The 17,226-nt window shown below is 37.4% G+C and overlaps 2 protein-coding genes across 2 annotated transcripts in view; both read right to left on the reverse strand.

Annotated features, from left to right (window-relative positions):
* The window catches only part of PCDH15 (protocadherin related 15), a 1,035,697-nt gene that overhangs the window by 56,598 nt on the left and 961,873 nt on the right, over positions 1–17,226 (reverse strand). Inside the window, exon 27 of the mRNA XM_036735025.1 lies at positions 12,805–12,893. Within this exon, the coding sequence (XP_036590920.1) occupies positions 12,805–12,893 (89 nt within the window). The remainder of the gene's footprint in view (positions 1–12,804; positions 12,894–17,226) is intronic.
* LOC118828436 (60S acidic ribosomal protein P1-like) lies at positions 11,896–12,277 on the reverse strand. The gene has a single exon (XM_036735027.1). It carries the CDS (start codon positions 12,275–12,277, stop codon positions 11,930–11,932), a length of 348 nt encoding a protein of 115 aa, XP_036590922.1. The 3' UTR covers positions 11,896–11,929.

A 17,226-nucleotide genomic window follows, 5' to 3' on the forward strand; every position in this document is an offset into this window, starting at 1 on the left:
GAGCCGAGAGAGATAGAGACAGAGAGAGACAGAGACAGAGAGAGACAGAGAGAGAGACAGAGACATATAGATAGAAAAAGAGACAGACAGAGCCAGAGAGGGAGTGAGAGTGAGAGTGAGGAAGGAAGGAAAAGGGAAAATTTGAGACTGAAGATGCGAGAGAAAAGTACACTAAAGGGAAATGAGGAAAACTCACAATATTGGTCCCTTCAATAAAGTAACAGTGGAACAAGGGAATAAACATAATTAATTTTTTAATGAGAAGTTTCATGGGGTCATAGATTTAAGTGGAAGAAGTATTTGTAAGTACTTATTATGTTCAATGCACACATATCTCGTTTGATAGAATTTAGGATTCAGAAGTCCTTTTGCCCAATTCTTCCTCTTCTTCCCTCTCTTCATTACCTCCCTCGCTCCCTCTCTTTCTCTGTCTGTCTATATGTCTTTCTCTGTCTTGGTCTCTGTCTTTGTCTCTCTGTCTCTCTCTGTCTGTCTGTCTCTCTCTGGCTCTGGCTCTCTCTACACACACACACACACACACACACACACACACACACACACACTCACTAACTCACCGGCACATACAAATGAGGAACCTAAGAACAAAAGAGAAGTATCGCAAGGTAGAATGTTATAGAAAGGGGATTCAAATACAGGTTTTTTGACTCACTATTCAGCATTGCTTTCATTGAACCACAATTGCTAGCCTAGTTGAGCAATTCTTGAGGGCTAGCAGTCTGAAAGAATTGTTTCAAACCATTAATATGACTGAGTCCCTGAAATATTAAAGTGTTCTTCGGATATCTAGTCTAACTGTGTTCTCACCACACTGAGCAATGATCAGCTGAAATGGAATTATTATCAACACACAAACTAAGAGCTCCATTCATCAATACCAATGCATGTTACCTTAGAGTCTGATGTAGTTTTTAATATAGATAATGTTGATTCATTTTCAAAGGCCACTTTATTCATATTCTAAATGTGAAGGTCATGAATCAATGCTATGAAAAACATTTTTGTCCCTCTGTAAAAGTTATATTTTCTATTTTTTTTATAAACTATGGTTTACATAAACAAAATTATCTTCTCTACCTTTCTGTCCCTAAATGCTAATACATTCAGTTTTGTTTAACTTCTGGGAACACTGGCTTGCACTGAAAAGGAGAGAATAATGCCCCAGTTTGGGAGAAGGCATTTATAGGGAAAAATGAAGACATACATAAACATATGATCTGTCATTATATCAGTTGAATGACACTCATATTTCAAATATCTGTTCTTTTTGGTGCAAGGTGTTTTGTACATCCCGATCAAAATTGACTCTGGTTCTCACATTTCATGACCCAGAAATGTGGCCAAATCATCAAATTGTCTATTTCCATAACCCTGTTCCATTTCCATTAAGAAAATAATTGTTCTTTTCTCCTGGGGAAATTCTTGTACAGCAAAAGTCAATATTTTCCTTCCCATAAGCATTTTTATGGATCTTTATAACTGTCCTCCATCAGAACTGCTCCCCAGTACCCCTCACTTCTATCTCAAGGTTCCCTTGACATCTTTCAAATCTCAGCTCAAATCTAGATTTTTATAAGAGATCTTTGGTGGCCCCCTTCAATCCTATCACCATCCTTCTTATTTGCTCTGAAGTTCAGCGTGCTGGCTTTTCCTACTGAAGTAAGTGAATGATATTTGTATGTTGGATTAAAGTAAGATTGTTAACCCATTAATGTTACTTTCCTTAGTGAAGCAGATCAAAGAACCTGTGCTGGCAGCTCCTGGTGCTGGTCTTGTTGGGTCTTACACCCCACAGCAGCTGAGAACCACATTGTTGCTACAATAGTTCATAGGATTTTAAGTTTAGAGCCAAAAGGGGCCTTGTTTTTGTTGTTGTTTATTTGTTTTTCAGTGATGTCCAACTCTTTGTGACCACATTTGGGGTTCTCTTGGCAAGATTCTGAAGTACTTTGGTACTTCCTTCTCCAGCTCATTTTATAAATGGGGAAACTGAGGCAAACAGATCACACAACTAGAAAGTGTCTGAAGCCAGATTTGTACCTAGGAAAATGAGTTTTCCTGACTCCAGGCCCAGCATTCTATCCATAGCTGCCCTGGGAGGGACATTAGCACCAATTGAATCCAACCTTTTCATTTTATACTGAGGCCCAGAGTCACACAGTCCACACATAGTAAATGTCTGAGGCAGAATTTTCACCAAGATTTTCTTGATGCCAAGTCCAACATTCTACCCACTATACCTTGTTGCTTCTTGCTGTAATTCCACATGGTACTTCTAGGAAGGGGTTTGGCTAGAGATTGTTCCCAGCAGCAATGCAAAAATTGGCTCACAGGAGTAACTTGAAATTTTTGGCCCTGGATGACAAGGAATATAAAGCACTTGGAGGGCAAGCAGCATGAAAAGTGTCTTGAGGAAAAAGGTAAGGCTCTAACAAGTAGTTCAGCTGGGAGAAGACTGAAAAGAGGAAAGAAACAAGTCTCATCTGATAGCTTACTATTATGACTAATTATTTTTGTTAATTGGGTGCCAAACTCTCTTATTTTCTAAGTTCCTAATTCAAGTGCCATCCATGCCCTGTAAATTCGCACTCTAACACACATAAACACCCCAGCACAGTTACATTCTGAATTGTGGCATGAAGGCAATTCTAGAATTTTTTGGCTTCTGTTTGGGGGCAAAAATCCTAGCAGGATCTAGCAACATGAGCAGTCTTCAACAAAATCTTAGCGATGTGCAGCGTACCTGTCATTCAATTAATTTAATGAATATTTATGTCTGTCCTTCATATAAAGTATTATGCTGGATGCCGCAGGTTTGGCCTAGTTGGTCAGAAGGTTTTACCATTCAAAATTGTGTGGTCATCAAAGCATGCAGTTTCAGTCATACTAACTCATGAAGATGATCTACTTGGAAGGAGGGAGGTTTTGCAGTGGATAGAGTGATGAATTTGGAGTCAGGAAGACCTAAAGTCAAATTTTGATTCAGACAATTTCTGTGTTAGTCTGGGTAAGTGCCTTAATGTTTTTAAAACTCATGTTGACCATTTCTAAAGTGTTGATAATAATACCCATCCCATATTCTTGTTGTGAGTATCAAATAAAATATCATTGTAACAACTTTGCAACCCTTAAAGTGTTATATAAACGTTGGTGTTGTTGCTGTTACTAAGACATGGGAGCTTTGGGATCTGCATTGCTAAAGAGTTGCTACTTAAACCCCACAGTGTTCAAGGTCATCACATCACTCTTTTAAACTAATATTCAGAATAGCACTTAGAGCCTCTAGGATGAGGAAATTATTCATTTGTTTGTGATATGTCATCCCTTCCATGAGTGCCTGAAAATTCATATTGCATTGAGCATTTTAACCTTCAAAATCAGAGCACAGGGAGTGAAAGTCATGGATCACCTGCCTTTGCAATAAACAGGTGAACTCTTCTGTCTGCCCGATAATGCAGACCTAGAAAGCCACATCCCAACAGATTTCCCAGGAGCGTCCAAAACTCCCCAGCTCAGAAATCAGTAAATTGATCTGCATTTCAATTGGGGAAATACTAAAAATATAGCTCCTCTATGAACCCATAACAATCAGTCAGTGAATCAAGAAGCATTTATTAAATAGTATGTACCAGATACCTTGTCAAGCACTGTGCATGCACACTTAAGAACAAAAAAAAAAATAAAAAAATGTTCTTATTCTCAAGGAACTTATATCCTATAGTGTCAGCAAAAGAAACATCGATTAAGTATTGAACTACGTGTGGAATTTCCCTAAGTACTTAAATCATTCGGCCCATTCAGTCTTAGCCACTAATACCCTCATATCTTAACAGACAATTCCTCAACCCCAATTCAATTTAATTCATTTCAATTACTGAAATACCTATTGGTGACCTACTGTAATGTAATGTATTGTGTTGAACACTACGGATTCAGAGATTTAGAACAAACCCTAAATAATCCAATTTTCAAGGAATTTATTTCTTACTGCCTGTGTCTACATGTGTACAAGCAGGCAAATCTCAAGAATACTCAATATTTTTTCTATTGTGGGTGGAAACAAGTTCTGTAGGAAATTTTGCTTCATTTGTCCTTTGAAGAAAACTAGATCTCCTCCAAAATAGTGGATGATAATGAAGATAGAAAATGCAAATTTCCCTAAAATATCAGCTAAACTCCCTCAGAATGAGCACCAAAAAAAAAAAAAAATTACTAAGATTGTCAAGAGGGGAGCATTCCATTTTTTCCCCTCCATCACTAATAGAGGCACATTCTGGGAAATAAAAAGCATTAACATCTTATTATTTTATGTGTGGCTAATGCTTAATGTTTACAGTTGACTTTTAATTTATGTTACACTGATTACAGACTTATTATAGCAAAGGATATTATTAATAAGATGTGCCATGGGGGAGGCCATGCTCCATTAGTTGAGAGAAATGAGGCTGCTCATTTTTCTGTCTTGATAATCCCTATATGTCTTTGCATTAAGTACACTTATTTCTAAATGGTATGTGGTCAGCAAAATTTTTGGTAATTAAAGTTTAGGAGCTAGGAGCTAATAGAGATTTCACATTTGAAAGAAATTTTGAAGAAATGACTGGTTTTAATTTATTCAAAAAAGGATTGTTTGCTGCTTGTATTTTAACTGGCCTTCTGGAAAGGTCAGTGAAATAAATGAGGCTATTAGAGTTCGATTCATAGGGGGATTGTTTGAAGAAACCTGAGGCATTTAGTCAGGAGGAGAGAAGCCATTGGGAGGTTGTGATGATTGTCTTCAAGGCTTAAAAGGTGTTCTTATTTAAGAAGGATTAGACTTCTAATTGGCCTCAGAGGATCATAGGTTATAAGTTTTGAGTTGAAAAGGACCTCTGAGGCTGACGTATAACTCCTTCATTTTACATATTAGGAAATTGAGGTTGAGCATTTAAGTGACCTATCTAGGGTCACATATCCATCCAGTAAGCATCAGGGCATGATCATAACTCAGGTCCCCTTGAATTGAAATATGGTGCTAAATCCCTTATGATACTCTGCAACTCATGGAGCAACAACATAGAGGGCAGAAATAGAAGCAAAGGTAGTTTTCAGTTTAATGCCAGACAAACTTCCCAGCTCCAGACCTCTTGCCCTAAAGTGTAATGGAGTGCAAAGAGTTTTCCTTTTCTGGGAAATTTCCACATGGGCATTAGAAATCCACTTTTAAAATGGGATTTCTATTCATAGTTGTGTTGGAGTAAAAATGATGTCTGAGGTTCCTTCATATCTGAGATTCTGTGATTTTATGATTCCGTGATTCTCGATAAACTCATGAGTCTAATAAAGAGGAGGGCTCAGTGATAACAGAATCTGTGTCTAAGGGCAAAAAAAGGGGCAGCAAAGAAGTGAGAGTAAAGTCCTAGTCCTTTAGCACACTGGAAGATGAAGCATCTGGATATGTTCCTATTAGGCATCTTAAATATTGTTGAATGAGATTAAATGCCATGGGAGAATTGATGTTTCTTTTATCTCAATTTCTCCTTTCAAGGTATAGTTATTATAAAGGCATACAAACACATGTTCTTATTTACACCCATGATGGATACTTGGGCTTGGGTTTTCTTCCCAAAGTAGTCTCTAAATCCAATATCAGAATTACATGTTGTTGAATGAATATTTTTTAAATAAAGTTTTGTTTAATGTTCTTTTAAAATTTCCCTGTTAATTATGTAGAAACAAAGTGGGGATGTTTTATGGAAACAGAGTAGCTCCATTGGGTAAATCAATAACAAACAATGGCCTCCGTGAAGGTCGACCAACATCAGGCTTTTTCATTTATTTTTGTAGGTTGGAAAAGTATTTGCATGAATAACTGAGGAAGACCTAAATTCTCAACTACAATTTGTCTTGTCATACATCGTTTATGATGTTTCTAGAATAGAATGGCTGACCCATTTTTGATAGTCATTGCTAATTTTGAAAATTTGTTTGCGTATGTGTCTATCTATCTATCTATCTAGTTTAAATTTAGACAAACTTCTTTTCCCTTGCCTTGCATTCCCTTCGTTAATGGCCACAAAAGTGGGACTTTTTGCTGTTTTTTTTTTCTTTTGGAGTGCTTCTGAGCACTAAGGAAATCAAGTGCCTTTGATGAGTCTTTGATTGAATCAAGAGTCTTTGATGACCTGCTAAAGTCACAACAAAGCCTAAGTCATGTGAGTTTGAGTCACATGATTGTGATGCCCTCCGACCCTGAAGAAGCAGATTTATACTCAGAGGTTAGCATTATGCTTTGGGACTCACTCATTGGAAGAGTGCTCCTGTGATTTTGCCAGATGTGACTCTGGGTAGCTGTTAAGGAGCCTACCTGCCTCTGTCTTGAAAACCCAGATGTTGGTGCTTCTCTCTCTGGCAACTATGTATGTACTACTACAGACAGACAGAAGCCCTGACTGCTGATTTGTGTTATTTGCTCTGTTTATATAATTTCTGCTTGTAATTTCTGTTTGTGTTTTCTCTGAAGTTCAGGGTCCCTACTTTGTCCCCTGAACCAAGCAAATGGCATAAGCATGTTTAATTAAAGTTTAATTGTAAACCCCTTAAAGTTGCTTCCCTTAGAAAAGCAGATCAAAGAATCTGTGCTAGCAGCCCTCCTGTGTGCTGGTGGTGTTGGTCTTATGGGTCCACAGCACCTCCTAGCAGCATTGGTGTTACATCTTCCTTTCCTTTTCCTTTACTTTCCTTCCCTTCTCTTCCCTTACCCTGTTTTCCATTCTCTTTTATCTTCTTCCTTCCCTCCTCCCTTGCCTTGCTTTGCCTTTACTTCCCTTTCCTTTTCTTCCTTCCCTTTTTTTGGGGGGGGGGGCGGGATGTGGGATTAACATCTTCAAGAAAGTAGGCAGTCCATTTCTAAGATCTATAGTGAGTATTCAGAAATAACCCTTCCCTACCTTTCTCACTTCCTCTGTAGGTATCTTTCTCCTTAGTAGCTGTTCATTAATGCAGCATTTCAGACTGGGTCAGAAATCTTTTTTGCTTACAATCAACTTAATCAGTTTGGCAAATCCCTCCTGACTCCAGCATGATCATTTACTTCTTCCCTCTGAGCCATATTCACTTTCTCTAATGGAGCTGGGTTGTACTAAACTTCCCTCATTGGGTTCGTTGTATTCCTAGGTGATACAGACTCTTAAAAAGAATCCTGTGACCACAGGAGCTGATTAGTTAAATAGAATAGTTCTGTAGTCATATTCAGTAATTCCATTTGACTTCCAGTAATTAAATATCATCTATGCAAAGTGCCAAAGATAAAAAGGCAACAAGAAAAAAAAGTTTTTACTCTGAAGGAACTATCTAAGTCTAAGATAACTAGAGGAGAAAGTGTATACTGATGAGAAGGAGAATCAGGACAAGTTTTCCATACAAGGAATTATTTAGTTGAGCCCTGAAGGAATATAAGAATTGTAAGAGGTGTAGGTGAAGAGGGAAAACATGGGCATGAGAGCCAGTCTTATGAAGGTGTGGAAGTAGGAGATGCAACTTTGATCTTGGGAGACAGCAAGAAGACTGAATATAAACGGCATTCATGTGAAATGAGCCTGGAAAGGGAGGCTGTAGTGGGATCATGAAGACATTTAAACAGCAACCTGAGGAATTTCTTTTTTGTGTTAGAGACAATAGGGAGCTACTAAATATTTTGTACAGCCAAGTGATGTAGCCAGACTTATACCTTAGGGAGATTATTTTGTCACCTGTGGGTTGGAATGGATTGGGAAGGGGTAAGACAGGGAGATTAATTAGAAGGCTATAGTCCAGGCAAAAGGTGTCAATGGACTGAATGAGGGTGGTGGCTCTGCTAGTGGGGAGAAGGGGACAGATCTAAGAGAGTTTATGGTCGTAGAAATCAGGAAAACGATCACCAGCCTAGGATTCTGGTATAAATTGTCAGAATACAGTGTTCAGTTTTATTTTTTAATTATTAGATTCAACTTTATCTCAGGGTCTCTGTATCAATGAGCAAAATTCATCGATTAAAACATCTTTCTGGGTAAAGGTTAAGGTACTTCCAATTTAATGTAACATTTTTTACCCTTGACTTCCCAGTATTTAACATATAAAATTAAAAGCTTTGTTGTCAATATGATTTTTTTGTTTTCTAGTCAATGATGGGATAACTGAATTGGTATGTAATTTTATGGACTTTTTGTTTTTAGGTCACAAGATAGGGTTTCACCTGAATTAAATCTATTACAGCATAAGAAAGATTAGTGCCATGCTGAGCTTCTACCATATAAAAGCTTTACACACACACACACAGACACACAGACACACAGACACACAAACATATATTCACACAGATATATATATACGCATATATATGTATATACATATATACATATGTGTATATTAGTATAATGCTCTAAGGGAGGATATGTATATACATGTATATATATGTGTGTGTGTATACATATATACACACACATATACATAGATATACACATATGTATTCTCATGTATCTATGCATGTATAGGTATAGATCTATATAATTAAATATTTTTCTATAGGTATAGATATACAGATATCCATACAAAACAATATACGCATATTTCTATTTATGATACATAATAACAAGAAATACTTGCTCAATAGCAAAGGAAATTTTATGGAAGATAAAAATTGCCAAAAGTAAAGGAACAATATCCAATTTATTTTAAAAGCTATGTTAAATGAAGCTAAGGACAAAATAATTTTCTTAAGCAACAAAAATCCACTCTAAAGTATTAAATTGAGAATTTTCTCTCCCGGCTTGTGCTTAAGGATGTTGCATTTCTCAAATTGCAGAAATCTCCTTCAGAATGCAATTGGGCAGGTATTCTCATTTGGATTACATATAGCTTATTCTCTCAAGGAATTTTGATGGTGAGGGTTATTAACCTATTAATTGCTTCTATTTTCCCCCAAAAGGTTAGAAGTATATTTTAGCACCAACATGGGTATGGTCAAATAATGGACAACTGGGCAACTAGGCTCCGGTGCAGGAGTAGTTGGCTAACTCCATTAAGCACTTAGGTGATTGGACATCTTTGAATTCTGCTCAAGGTTTCACTTTCTCCCACTCCTTCAGGGCAACAGATCTCCTGGAGATAAGGTTAATTCATATCTCTCTTGTCATGAGCTTTTGTTCCTCTTGGTGTAACTTACTCAAGGCTGTCTCTGATGATGAGATGAGGTCAATACTGGTGTTTACCTTTGGAGCTTAATTCCCTTTTTCCCCAGGGGGAATTGAATAAATTAAGAGCTGTCTGTCATGTTGGCCTGGAGAGCTGACTGCGCATTTCCTGGTTATTTATCCAATCAACTTGGCTTCATTCCAGACCTCCTTAGTCTCTCACCAAGCCACTTCCTTCACCTTTCAATTCAAACTCTGATTAACTTATCAAGTCCAAAAAGAGGAGGAATTTTTCTTTCCTTAAAGACATTTTCACTTTTAATATGAAGGTTTTTCTTGGACTTTAATTGAATTCTCTCACGTTGTTTCCTAACATTGCCAGGTGACATTTTCCAAATAAAACAATGACAGATGTTCTATCGCAGAGCAACTCAATGATTCAAGTGACCCGACAGAATCAGGGGGAAAAGCAACAAAAATAGCTTTGCAAAATAACATACCCACTTACGTGGAATGCATTTTTTAGACTTGGAAGAAAAGATGTCATTACCAGCAGTTGGGTGATATTTGGAGGTTTCCCATGGCTTGGCCTAATTACTTCTGCCAGTGTCATGACATGGTAAGACTTTTCATTAGTGGTATAGTGGAAGATTGTGGTCACAAAGACAGAGAGGGGATTAATCATATATCTGATCGCTGGGAAATGGGTTCCATATAGGCCACAGAGTGCTTCCCTTTATTTATTTGATTGTCTCTATCTGTGCTGTTATGTTTTCTGGTTGAGATTTCAATAGTATAGCATTTTACTTCTAGCAAAAAAAAAGGTAATTATCTGTAGGTCATATTTTTATGAACCTCAACCCTATGCTTCACATACAACTCTAAAATTCAATTATCAGGTTTCCTCATCTATAGTATATTAGAAGCTTTTTTTAAGCGTGTATACAACCACTCAAGTATGTGTAAGGAACCTCTCTAAGGTTATCTTATATCGATTTTGTGTGTATCTTTTGTAATCTTATGTGTGTGCATATTGTCTCCCCATTTGGAATGGAGGCTTGTGGACAGCAAGGAGTGTTTTCAATTTTTCTTGGAATCCCCAGGACCTACCACAGAGCCTGGCACCCTGGATGCACTTCATAAATGTCTATTGATCGACTAATTGGTTGAATGAATCAGAATAAGGGATGGAGAGGTAGACATATTGATAGCAGCTGGAAGTATTGATTATTAGCCTGACATATACTGGAAGAAAAGTGATTAGACATCAAGATTAAAAGCACTGTGTATGCAGTTGTCTCAGGCCATTCAGGCTTCTCCTATCTTCCAGAACTTCCTGGTCTACATAAGGCCACAAAGATGATCCAGAATCATTCAGAAAAGGGAAATGCCTACTACATGCCAGGTACCATGATCAATGTTTTACAAACATTATTTCTAGGCACTATCATTATCTTGAATTTTTTTACAAATGCAAAAATTGAGACTGAGAAATGTTAAATGACTTGCACAGGGTTACAGAGCTAATGAGTACCTGAGGCAGAATTTGAACTGAGGTTTTCTTAACTCCAAGCTCTATCCATTCTGTTATCTAGCTGCTTCTACCAGGAATAATGTAGCCACATGTTTAATATACCATTATGATAATTAGCTCATTTTAATTCTAGGGACAATACTATGGCCTCTAAGTTACACATGGTTCTTTCTACTTGTTTTAAGGAGTTTATCTTAGATAAAAGATTAGATAATATCTTAGATAATAATTGCTTGGCACCTCCAGTTAAAAAAAATAACATACTAACATTTAATCAGAGGTTAGACTCTCTGTACAACTTTACATAAATATCTATCTCTAGTTATCCCCTGGCCTCTGGATGGTTTAGGTAAAATTCAAGTTGTTGGAAATACTTGGGTAACCAACCAGAATATACTATTATATGTTATATGGATGGATAGTGTAATAGGGAACTATGCAAGTTGGCACAGTGGACAGAGCATCAGGCCAGGAGTCAGGAAAATTCATCTTCTTGAGTTCAAATCTGGTCTCAGACACTTAGTAGCTGTGTGACCCTGAGCAAGTTGCTTAACTCTGTTGGCCTCGGCTTCTATATCTGTAAAATGGCCTGAAGAATGGAATGGCAAAACACTCTAGTATCTTGCCAAGAAAACTCCAAATGCGGTCACAAAGGGTAGGACATGACTGAGATGACTGGACAATAAAAAGTGTGAAAGGACCATCCCCTGATTATCTGATGACCAGATACATTCTCATGAGGAGTCAAGGGAAGCAGCTCCTACTAAAATTGAAGGTACATGTGACTGTGACCTGGGTGCATACCCTTGCTGTGTTAGGGCAAAGTAATTTATTTTGTTCAATGACTTATAAGTACTTCATTTAGACCTAAAATCTAACTAGAAATAAGAGGTACTGGTGGTGGATAGCTCCACCTTTCCTCTAGACAGGCACTAGGTATGGGGATGGGGAGAGACCTTTTCTCAGGATTTCCTGGGTAGGTTGGTATCAGCCAGAGTAGTCTGGTCCAAGATGCCTGTAGAACCAATAGCTCTCCTTCACATCAACCTTCTCCACCACAATTCTACTGGTAGACCCAGGCTACTGGTCCTTCCCAACATTATGTGACTTTATTATTTCCTTTCCACTGGCAAAACCTTGGATTCTCCAACTGGTTCTGAGATAACTCCTCTTTCTTTTTTTTTTTTTTTTTGAGTCAAGCTTTTTATTTAATGTTACAAAAAATTATCTAGTCAAACAGACCAAAGCCCATGTCATCATCGGACTTCTCGGATTCTTCCTTTTTTGCTTCCTCTTTCTTCTTCTCCTCAGCTGGGGCAGCTGTGCTAGCAGGAGCAGCCCCTCCAGCAGGGGCAGCACCACCAGCTGCTGGGGCAGGTCCACCAACTCCTACATTGCAGATGAGGCTTGCAATGTTTACATTGGACTGGACCTTTGCAAATAATCCAGGCCAGAATGGTTCAACATTTACACCTGCTGCTTTAATGAGGGCATTGATTTTATCCTCCGTGACCATAACCTCGTCGTCGTGAAGGATGAGGGCGGAGTAGATGCAAGCGAGCTTGGAGACGGCCATTTTAGTGGATGGATAAGGAAACTTGTTTGTAGTGGTGCTAGTCGCCGGCTGAAGTGAGGGGTCACCTCAACGTGGCCTTAGCTACCGAAGAAGAACGGAGCACCTTACAGACAACTGAAGAGAAAGAGATAACTCCTCTTTCTTAAGCAAATTCTTTATGGTATGGCCAAGTCTCCTACTCATTAACTTTGACTGATTCAAGGAGGTGTATAAGCCCTGTTCATACCTGGTTTTGATAAGTTAAATCACTAAATATTCTTTCCTAGCAAAGATAAGAACTTTTGAATGTGGCAGGATGATCTATGGTGCCTCACTTTAGAAATGTACGTATCTGAGTATGAATGTAAATTATATAGCCTATATATGTACAACACTGTATGCATACATATGCACACGCATGTAGATGTGTATGTGTATGTATGTATATGTGTATATATATATGTATATGTTTACGTTCAATTTCCACCTTGACACTTTCAAGTCCTCTAATGAGCCAGTATGACAAGAAATGAACAGAAATGGCTTACTCTGTCAGTTCTTTGATGTTTTGCTCCACAAGTGTTGGGGGCACATTGGAGACGATGACTTGCATGTCCAGCTGATTGACCACAGATACCTGAAAAGCACCAACACAGGGGTCAACAGGCCTTCCCATGTGTACATTGTATAGCCCCAAATTCCAAATGATGTTCTTGCCCTTCCTAACATGTCCAGACATGATAGCTCCTAATTTTAGGTTAAGAACAAAGCAATTAAGAAATCTATGCAACTGTATATTCTTCAATCACCAAATATGCATTCCTTAACTATTATGCACCAGGCCCTATTTTAGGCACAAGACACAAAGGAAAAAGTGAAAGAAAATGAATTTCTTACATTTTGGGGACAGGAGAAAGCCATGATAATTGAAAATAATTTTAATAATAATAATAACAGCTAGCATTTCTATAAGGTTGGCAATGCACTCTGTGAATATCATCTCATTTTAACCCCTAAACAACCCTGGAAGGTAGCTGTGATCACCATCCCCATTTTACAGATGAGGAAACTGAGGCAAGAAGAGATTAAATAACTGGCCCAGGTCACAAAATTAGTAAGTGTCTGAGAGTGGATTTGAGACCTGAATTCTAATCAATCTACTAATAGTAAATAGAAAGATGGTCTGTACACCCATGAATATACTAAGTTTATGCAAAAATAAATGAATGTAAAGGGATTACTCTTTCCATTCTTTGAAATTTTGTTCCACAAATGTAGGAGGGATCTATCTAGCCTTATTAATACATGTTTTTTTAACTGTAATGTATTCCATCTTCACATCTGCCTTTTAGAATGCCTTCTTTCTTTCAAAACAACTCAGGCATAAAGTCTTTTTTTTCCTTCCCCTGCCCCTACCTGGGTAGGAATAACATCTCCCTATACATTAACATTTATATATATTTTCATTTATATATTCATTTATATGTTTCATTTTATATACTGTATCATTTCGTTTACATGTATGTGTACATATTGTCTCTATGCAAGGGCACTAAAATTTCAAGGGCATATGCTTTAAAATATTTCTTCTTAAAGATTGTGAATTTTTAAAAAGTAAATTGCATTATATATTGATAGCACATGCATTCCTTTAGTAGTGTAGAAATCACTACTTGTAGTAACTGCTTAGCTGTATCAATGGATTAAAATAGGATGCTACCAGAGGTCTCATATGTTAACCGCAATCATCTACACCCTACTAATTGTCCTTCCTTCTCAAGTGATTTTGTCTTAATTACTTTTTGTATTATTTTTACATCATTGATAAAAAAGTTGATTGAGGATTCCATTTCTTGCTGAATTGTCTGTCCTGGGAGTCAAATTTGCTAACTCTAGACTTGTCTATGGGTGATATGTAAGTTTACCAGAAGCAGTGTTTATGGTACAAACATGTCTACCTTCTTCCTCATTCTTACAATATGTTGATCTTGTCATCTTTAAGAAGGATCAGCTCCACAAAAGAAAACTGATGCTGGGGAAGGAGCCCTCATTTTCATTTTGGCTGAACAAACAATGACTGAATCAAAGGCGGAAGGAAACCTTGAGGATCTCACAAAGCAAATAGAAAAGGGTAGGACCTTAATCTGGAAGGGATGTTTCATGTCATCTAGTCCAACCCCTTCATTTTAGAGAGGAGAAAACAGTAGACCCAGAAAGGTGGAATGACTGTCTGGGACCACACAAGGAGTAGGAAGTCACTGAGCTGGGGTTCAAAATCAACTTCTCTGACTCCTAGAATAGTTTGTTTTTCCTCCACACTAAGCCATCTCACAACCAAGACACTGGGTTAACAGATAATTTTCAATTGTGTGTAGATGTATGAAATGATCTTAATGATTGTGAGAAATGTAATTTTCTTTCCTTTCACATCATATTAGAAATAATGCCTATTCTTGATAGAATGAGAAAAGTTAGAAGTTACAATGAAATGTACCCTGTCTCCCTTCCCCCACTGTAACACTCATTTTAGCATGTCCTTTCGCAAAAGTCTCTTCCACATGGGCTTGTCTGATTGTTTACAACTCCCTTTTGAAAAATGTCAAAGTCCATTTTCTTGCTGTAATTGAATTTATCACACATATACAAAACTTTACATGAGCAAATGAGAAAACAAGTGAGGGAAGTTTAAATTGGTGCTGTCCATTTTGATGGTAATGATTGAAATATCCAAGATTTAAGGGCAGTTTGCTTTCAAGAGACATTTGCATTATAGCCCCAAGTCAAACATACAGAGAACATGTGTATTCAGCATATATTGATTGCTCTGCTCCACTAAATGCTCTGAGTATGTGCCCACACACTTGCCAAAATTAACTTTCTGTAGGGTGATCACTGATCAAAGTTTCAATTTCCAAATCACTGCTCTGACCTGGGATTCTTAATGATTGGAATAGCTGGTCATGGTTGAAGCAACTGATTCAATCAGGAGCTGCTGTAATTGATGTCGGCATGACTGAGCTCTGTGAATCATGTTATGACTCCTTAAAATTGAGTTTAAGTTTCTTTGCAAATCAATTTTCCAGAGTTTGAGGATATAATTTTATTCTCTTGCAACATTTTCTTGGTATGAAAATACATAGCATAGAAACTTGATACCTGTTTTTGCAGCATATTCCCTCTCTAATCTTGATGTGGGTATTTGCTATTGCCTAGATGGCTCACCTTTATAATATTACAGTTATACCTGCTGAGGTGACTTTAGTTGAATTTAGCAAAGAATTGGGACCTTGTGGAACTTTTGTGACAAGAACAGAAATGATAACATTATACAAAGTGAGATTCACAAAACTCATGAAGACTCTAAATCTACATCATGTTTCCCACGTCCCAGGTCATCATGACCTTGTCTAGGGGCACAGTAATGGTCCATTTGTCTGTTTCTATTGGTGCTATGTGTATGCAGAGTTAAGGGTATCCATATGCATATTCACAGTGGTGATTTTTCTCCTCCATCTGTTCATTCACCCATTCATTTATTCATTCATTATTTACCAATTTTCCATGAAACTGGGTGGACTGAGGATCTTTGCATGTGTAATAACAACTTATATGGACATACATTGCTCCAAAGTTTGCAAAGTTATTTATAGGAAATTTCCCACCTGATCCTCAAAATAACCCCTTGAGATAGGTATACCACTACATACATTGTTATGATTGTTTGATGCTTAAGGAAATCAAGTCTCAGAGAAGCTAAGTGACTCATCCATGGCTCCATAGCTAGTAAGTGTCACAGAAGGGATTTGAACCCATCTTCCTGACACAAAGGTAAGCCCTAAACACTACACCAAGCTGTCACTTTTATCAGGACAAAAGAACTAGGGAGACAGTGTGGTACAGAAGAGTGAGCAAGACCTTTTGATTCAGAGGACCTGGATTCAAAGCCTGCCAATGATACCCAGCACCTGTTTTGATGATGGGCAAGTCACATAACCTATCTGAGACTCAGTTTCCTCATTTATAGCAGCAAAAATAATTCCTAACATTTATACAGTTTTAATATTATGCTATGAAAATGTTTGTTTTATTCCATAAACATGTATTAATGTAAAAAAAAGGAAAAATAACGAGCAAGAATGCAGTGTTTTAATGTTTTCAAAGTGCTTAAAATACCTCAGTTTATCTTTGGCAGCAATGGGAGCCAGGTGCCATTATTATCCTCATTTTACAGATGTGTAAACTAAGACTAACTTGTTTTGGGTTTAGTGACGAGGCGTGCCAACTGATGCAAAAAAATGTTATTGCAATTTCTCTTTGTAGTAACATTTTAATCCTATCGTATGTTCTTTTCCTTACTGCTGCATCTTGTTCTAGATATTCTTAAATTCCAATCTTTCTAGTTTTTAAGTACTCTGAAGTCTGTCTCAGGTAACCTTTCTGGGCTTATCATACATTACTCCCTTCACACCTTCTATCGCTGAGCCCATCTGAGCTTTCTGCTCTTCACAACACATTCTGTTCCCTGTTTCTTTACCTTTGAACCTTGATTTACCGATAATGATAACATGTCTAATAATAAAACAGTCTCCTCCTCAAGATATTGAGAGAAAGCAAGGAAGATCTACCATATTTTGGGTGGGCACTGTGAATGGTTAGTAGTTCTCGGGTCTTGGATGAAATACGGACATCATTGAGATGACATCCTTTGGTTTGATGGATCATAGAGTGATTTTCACTGTTTTAATTTTTGCTGCCCAACTATAGAGAAATCCACTTTCATTTTAACTCACTAGTAAATTAAATATTAAAACATGATATTATCCATGAAAGGAATAAAAAAATGACACATATTCCCCAAAAGAACCAAGTCATTTAAAAAATAGCAAACTAGGCTGCATCATCAAAATGATCTGAAGCAGAGCTCTTCAAGTTTTTCAGTCCCCTATTAATGAAGGTCCTGATTGAAGGCA

Source organism: Trichosurus vulpecula, chromosome 8, assembly GCF_011100635.1.
Source record: "Trichosurus vulpecula isolate mTriVul1 chromosome 8, mTriVul1.pri, whole genome shotgun sequence".
In the NCBI taxonomy this organism is placed as follows: Eukaryota; Metazoa; Chordata; class Mammalia; order Diprotodontia; family Phalangeridae; genus Trichosurus; species Trichosurus vulpecula.

What these genes read in the sequence shown, in the direction of transcription:
- LOC118828436 (XM_036735027.1), bottom strand. Translation starts at nt 12,277, where the DNA reads ATGGCCGTCTCCAAGCTCGCTTGCATCTACTCCGCCCTCATCCTTCAC.